Source organism: Mya arenaria, chromosome 4 (assembly GCF_026914265.1).
Source record: "Mya arenaria isolate MELC-2E11 chromosome 4, ASM2691426v1".
Lineage (NCBI taxonomy): Eukaryota > Metazoa > Mollusca > Bivalvia > Myida > Myidae > Mya > Mya arenaria.
Window position 1 is genome coordinate 70,185,899 of NC_069125.1, and position 7,393 is coordinate 70,193,291.

Sequence of the window (7,393 nt, forward strand, 5' to 3'; positions counted from 1 at the left end):
AAAAACTTAACTTTCAAATCTTTTCATACAAGTTTATTTAACAAGAAAGAGAGCCACCCTGCAGCAATGTAAATATTATATTATATCATTATAGATAATAGATAAAAGGAACGTTATCATTAAAAGAACATTTACTCTTTAATCAAAGTAATATTATTACAGTATCATATTTGTTTGCAAGGATTGATATTTATTTATGAGCAAATAAATATATTACACATGTCACGATCGTTGGTCCTGTATCTAGTAAATTTAAATGTCAACTGGAGCATCTGGTATCCGTTTCGCATGAAATAAGGTAAACAACAAATCGAACGTATAAATTGAGTCGTCTAAGTAAGGGTTCACGTTACAATATTTTCATGATTGTGGGCCATTCATGTTGTTGTTGTTGTTGTTTTTCTAAATATGTGTAATGTTACATTGAATATAAGATCTTTCTCTATGATTTTACAAAGAAGTTCAAGACTATTTGATAATTTTCCCTTTTAGTCTATTATCCTATTGTTCAATGAAGACATTAGGCATCGACTTTAAGTATGATTATTGTATTTCAAAGTAGCTCTATATAACTATATAAAAGTCCTTTCACAACATAGCAGAGTTTAAACAAATTTTGTGACTCAAATTATCATTTACGAATTGTACTTCTGAATAGCCTAATATCGTTCAAAACGACAAAATAATTGTTGCCTTTTCATTATTAGTTCTTGCCATGTTTTGAGATAGTATTTTGGTAGGCTACTTATACATCCGTGACATAGACTATTAAGGTGGTCTCAACATATTTGCAATTCAAACATCAAAATAATGATTATTCGAATGCTATCCTTCAAACATCAGGGTCGGTTTAAACTGTACGTTGACATGAACGGTAGGACGAATGTGCAACACCGTCAACACAGCGATTACCGGTTGAGGCAGTATTCTGTAATTTTGAAAATATCTCGAAAAAACAGAACATAATAACTTTGGACAATGGACATGAACTTCAAAACATCAGTATTTATTCACGGATAAACAAACATTCCAGTGAACGAAGTCAAACGGTAGGCGGCCCAGCCTTCGACGTGGCTTCCAATGACTTCCTCGATAGCTACGGTGTCGCCTTTTTGAAGTCTTAGAGCAACAGTGTTTCCTCCCTGAAGATCCTGGCCGTTGTGTGCAGTCTCAGCCACCCCATCGATAATGTGCGCACCATTTTTAACGAGTTTAGCTTCCAGTTCACCGTAGTGGCCCCTTTGACTTACCATGAACGAGAATACGTACATTCCTGCCTCGGGACACGTAAAATGACCCGTATTAGGGTCGTAGCCGTTTGCTTCGTTGGTTATTATCTACAAAATGTGTTATCGAATGTTTGCAGGATACAATTATTCAATTTTCTACGATTGTGACGTCACTTAAAAGAAAACCCCGTAGTTAACCATTTTTGTCAGGCTTAATTGAAAACTTAAAACAGGTTTTTGATATACACACAACGGTTGAACATAATAACTAATTTAGTATTGCAAGAGACCAACCTTGTTAAACCTGATCACTTGTCCAGAGCCCAGTGTCATATCATGGTCAAGCCAAACCGAAAACGCTACATTGCCATCAATTGTAAATAGATTTACGAAGAGTTAGCCTAACCTCAAACAAACGTGCATTTCGAATTGCTTGTACCTGATCGTTTTGTTTTTACACATGCATTGCGCACGTTCAGTTATAGCAGTGCGAAAGACCACATCTGTTTACGAAACATCAATTGATGTGAATACAATCTATTTAATATACGGTGCTTTCAAATGGTACCTTCTACATTATAATCACACCATTAACATTTGAATCTTTATATACAGAGAATACTTTCGTAACTCGGAAGAGATCTGAATCAACTACTTGATATTAACAACAATGAAGTTCTTACATTGTCTTTTCTTTCGAAGCATTTGTTCATCGTGACGCTGCTGTTTCAAGTCAGTAGTAGCTGTTTGACAAGTGAAAAGTGATTCCTGCATCTCTTTAATCTGCGTGGAAAACTTCTCATCTTGCAGCTTAATCATAATCTGTTGGTTCCTGATTGTTTGGTCGGTCTCCCTAAATATTTAAAAGAACCATGGTGATAACAAAGTCAGTTTAGAAGGCTATTTTGTACTGACAAAGATTTAACGTGGATCTACCCATTCGTGTTTATGAAAGGTTATAGATATGTTAAAGTACGTACGCCTGCTTCCGTTCTAAGGCAGCAAACCGCCGTAGTAAATCATCGTTTGCCGCTCCATGAGCACCTGACGTTAATGCAAACAAATAAAAGAAATAGTTAAAACAAAAAGCCGTTCCATAGTTTAACTTGAAGATCTATCAACACACAAGCATAATCTTCGATAGAGATAAGCATAAATACTTACTGTGGCAGTAATCAGCAATGTCAAACTGATCACGTAGCCAATCAGCAACGAGGAATGACGACTTTTTGCACACGGAAGCGTTAGAAAAATCCTTATTAAGACTTATCATTGTATCTACGGTAGACTTAAAACATGTTTGTGACGTCATCCATTGTTCTTTTTGTACTCTATATGGGTTATTGGACTGTGTTCTGTACTTTATTTCTATTAATGTTCCAATATTTCAAGGATGGGATGTCCAATATTTTCATAATTAACAGCCATTGTTCAAATAATGGACAGTCATTGTTCTAATCATGGACAGTCAGTAGATATAGTAGTATGGTAGAATCAAGACCGATGTTGACAAAAACATATTATTGTATGTGTTAAACTATGCACTTTAAAAAAAAATAAAAAATATATATTTTTTTTATTTGGGTTTAATTAAAAATTATAAAATGTTGATTTTAATAAAAATCCAATTTTTAGGTTGTAACAACTCAATGCCCAATGAAGATGTGACTGAAGTTTGTGCAGCCGTTAGGGAAAAGGGGAATGTTTATTAGTTGTATATCTCTAAGAGAACGAAACATAAGATCTTAAACTTAAAAAAGTTTCAATACAAAGTGAATAATGCACATTGAAAACACAGTTTGCACTTGTTATACATCCGTAGAAGTTATAATAATAATAATAATATTAATAATAATAATAAAAATTATAATAATAATAACAACATCTTTATTCAACGAAAGTTACATACTTAGTGTACAATCATTACATACCTACTACTTATTTCGAGCATGGCCTTCACACAAAAAGTATTACAAAAACACATATACTAACTTACATATTAAGCAACATACAAAACATACCATCACACTATCACTATCATAATTTTCTCATGTTATTCAACATAATTATACATGTATTCAACATTTCTTCGACAAACACAACTCAGTTTAATATAATGATTATAAATTACAATAAGCTCATCCTGAAAATAATGTAGATATTTCAGTAAAACCACATTCAATCAATATATTTTCAACATTTACACATTTGGTATTATCCATTACAAGTTGTTGCAAGAATGTCATAAACGTACATTAACACAATTCATGTAAACAATGAACTATTTATTATAATGTGAATTAAATAAAGTGTCAAGATTTTTTTTTCATAAGTGATAATATTATTCTGCCAAATAAGAAGCCTTTTAATGCACCTTTAAAGGCTGGTAGCTTATCTTGACGTTTAATGTATGTAGGAAGAGAATTCCAAATTTTCATTGCTTTATAGGCAAATGTATTTTTGATATAGTTTGTTCTAGGTTTTACAACAAAAAGATCCCTGTTTTCTGAAGAACGCAAGCTATAGTGCTCATTTTTTGGCAAATGTTAACAATTCTGTGAAGTACGAAGGAGTCAAACATTTCATGCTTTTGAAAACAAGTAATGAACGATGATAATAGCACCTGTCTTCAAAAGATAGCAACCCTGACTGTTTGAATATGTTTCCAAAATGGCTAGTTCCCGACTTTATTATTAGCTTAATCGCTCTTTTCTGAATATTAGAGATTTGTGTGGTATCTGAGAAATGTGTTAGTCCCCAGACACTACAACAGTACTCCATGTTTGACATGATATATTCATTATAATACAATAATTTCATCTCGTCTGTTTGATAATATGCTATTCTTCTTAGAAGTGCCAATTTTGAATTAAGCTTTTTCACTACAGTATTAACATGGGTATGCCATGACAATGTCTGATCAACATCCACCCCGAGGACCTACATTTCACGTTATCTACTGACAATCCATCTATTGATAGTTCAAGTTGCATTGCATGTTTTGCCTTATAATTAGTACATAGAATCATACATTTGGTTTTTGTTGGATGGTTTTTGTTGGATGAATTGACATATTATTTGTCTTACACCAACAGTTCACACTATAAAGACATTTTTGTAGATCTGATTGAATGCTCAATATACTTGGACCTATTTTGTATAACGTGGAATCATTTGCATATAAGTCAATACATGAATTGGTAGAAATTAAAGGCATATCATTGATGTATATAAGAAAAAGTAAGGGACCTAGTATTGATCCTTGAGAGACACCCGACATAGTTTTCATTTACTTAGAATAAATGTTGTTTCTTTCACAAATTGCATCATGTTAGTCAGATAGGACCTAAATAATTGCATAGACCTTTCTGTGAAGTGATAAAGTTTAAGTTTGTGTAAGAGTATTTCTTGGTTAACAAAGTCAAATGCTTTTCGCAGATCGAGATAAATGGCCCCTACATAATCACCACTGTCTATACCCTTCAACCATGTATCTATAAGATGGGTTAATGCAGTCTGACATGAGTGATTTGGACGGAAACCCGACTGATTTTTGTGTATAATATCCGTTCTCTTAAAAAACATTTGCAACTGAGACGCAATATGTCGTTCAAATATCTTTGATAAAGTATTGAGAATGGATATAGGGTGATAGTTTTCCGGTTCGTACTTATTTCCTGATTTGTGAATCGGGACAACTGAAGCTTCTTTCAATTTGTCAGGAAATAAGGATCAGATTCGAGATAACTAAATCTACTTTAAAAAGATCTTCATCGAAGCTTTTATAACATCGATATGTTATTGAATCGTGACTGTTTTTCACTTGTTTCTTTTTTACTGATCTCGTGAAAGCGATAGGCAAGTGGTTGCTTATGGTATAATTATATACAGCAATATCTGAGATGAGATCTTTTCTTGTTGTATATATATGGTCTATAATAGACGAACCATTTGTATGAATCCTAGTTGGCGTTTCAATGATTTGAGAAAGAAATTTTTTCCCATTTTGCATTATTGAACTTATTTGTCTGGAAAAAAATTGATGTTAAAGTCCCCTAGAGCATATTCTTCACTATCCTTGCTTCCTAATTTGTTGTATTAAGTTTCAAATAAATCTATCCAGTTTTGTGAAGAATCAGGAGGTCTATATACAAAGTTTACTTAAAACGATTTACTTCTGGGTAAAGCGATTTGAACCCAGACGGATTCTAAAGTGTCGGACTCTAAATCATATCGCCTAACATATAAGAGTTTATTTGAAATATAGACAATTATACCCCCGCCCCTTTTGTCGATGCGATCTTAGCGCACGAAGCTATATCCAGGAATAACAAATTCATTATCATGTACACTGGATGTCAAAAATGTTTCGCATAAACCAATTATATCAATGTTAAATGACTGAAATAAATGAAATTTCAATTCATCTCGTTTGTTTAAAATGTGTTGAATATTTAAACTGACTATGTGTAAGCCTTTATGATTCTTTTTGTCATTTTTAATTGGCAAAGTCGAAATATTATTATTAAAACCTGTATTTCTTATTAAATCAGTTTTGGTATTCAACGTACATGACGTAAATGGATATATATTTTGAGGCTCTCCCGTAGATTGTAACAAATAGTCAGTCGCTGGTATTGTGGTTCTGCATTCTGCAGTGTGTACACCATTTATTACGATATACGGGTATATCTCGTTCTCTGTCAATGCCGGCAACATTTTGCCGAGGGATTTATTATTTATATTGTCCGAGTGCCTTCTTGTTCTTTCACCGCGTTGTACCGCAGATTGTCTTTGACGATCCGTCCTATAAGCTGCTTCGGGTTTATGTGTGTTTCGCACTGCACCGCCGATTTCGGAGTGATAACTTCCTGCGTCTGATGACCTTCGAATTATTTTCACCGACGTGTTAATTGCACGAACCAAAGCACTTGTTCCTATTTTGTTCAAATGAATACCGTCGTGGTTATAATACTACGGAATTGAGGAATCGTCACCGAATACAAATTCAATTGTATTAATAAGTTTAGCTACCGTTTCTTCGCACAGTGTTGCCACAATTTTATTAGCCTGGCTAACGTCACAGTCGGCTCGGGGACAAATGGTGCAAACGTACATTTCGCAGTACGGATTTCTACGTTGTACTGATTCTATTCCATCTTTCAGTTGTTTATACATTTCGTGAAGATCCTGGCCATCAGATATATCGTTCCCACCGATAAACAGAATAACGTTTTTCAAGTCGTCTACTTGCCATTTTCTTAACCTAAAACCAACATGGTTAATTTTGCCCCCTCTTATCATTCGAATTTGAGCATTTTCTAGTCCTCTAGAATTTACATTCTTGAAAATAGAATCTCCTATCAACAATGTTGTCTCTGGAAGCAATTGTAAATTCGGGATTTTTTATTTCACGCCGACTCTCTGATTTTCCTTGACGAGATTTCAGTATATCCATAATTGACTGCATTCGTTTCTGTAACATGCCATTGTACTTGTTTATGTCTAGCTGAGTATTGTTTACATTTTGCTGTACAGACTCAATGTTGCATTAAAGTTGAATTTAAAGTAAAAGTTAGATGACATGAATTAAAAGTGAGTAAACCTTTACCCACCCGCGAAAATTGCAATTCTAAATGATTAAGACTAATAAGCCTAGAACTTAATCATTGCCTATCTGCAGTTGCAATGGCTGTAAATCGAGTTTGTATTCTAAAAGTTATTACTTTCATGATAATCACAAACATAATTACAATGTTTATGTATACGTAAATAAGCGCAAAATTATTTTGCTGTGCCTAAAAACATTGCATGACTAGTATCTTTTCATATGGTGTGACAGTGTACAATAAGTTGACAATAGCGCCATGAAAATCATGATTTGGACTTCGTTGTTGACATGTTTTAAGTAAGTAAAACGCCTCAAACTGTCCCGGTATTATGTTAGCCTCGGACTGTTCTTTCTCTAACATAATGGACAGTTTTCGGCCTTTCACCCTTAAATATTCATATATCTGTGAATGAGAGGGAAACGCTAGCGACAGTGGCGCTCATCACTAGAGTGAGCTGATTCTTTTAGTCATACCATGCTGTTATTCTAACGCAAGTCAAAATTTATCAACATGTTTCCGCTAATAAAATACCATTATGGCGTTATCGAGCTG

At 33.8% G+C, this 7,393-nt stretch overlaps 1 protein-coding gene across 1 annotated transcript; it reads right to left on the reverse strand.

Moving 5' to 3' along the window:
* Nucleotides 1-1,010: 1,010 nt before the first annotated feature.
* Nucleotides 1,011-1,562, reverse strand: LOC128231050 (complement C1q-like protein 4). The gene is made up of 2 exons (XM_052943470.1): nt 1,524-1,562; nt 1,011-1,337 (listed from the first exon to the last, which is right to left on the reverse strand). Exons 1-2 carry the CDS (start codon nt 1,560-1,562, stop codon nt 1,011-1,013), a joined length of 366 nt encoding a protein of 121 aa, XP_052799430.1.
* Nucleotides 1,563-7,393: the final 5,831 nt, after the last annotated feature.

Bases quoted from the DNA above. Each gene is read 5' to 3' on its own strand.
- LOC128231050 (XM_052943470.1), bottom strand. From the start codon at position 1,562: ATGACACTGGGCTCTGGACAAGTGATCAGGTTTAACAAG. The intron at 1,338-1,523 runs GTTGGTCTCTTG...CACATTTTGTAG, and splicing joins AAGTGATCAGGTTTAACAAG to ATAATAACCAACGAAGCAAA.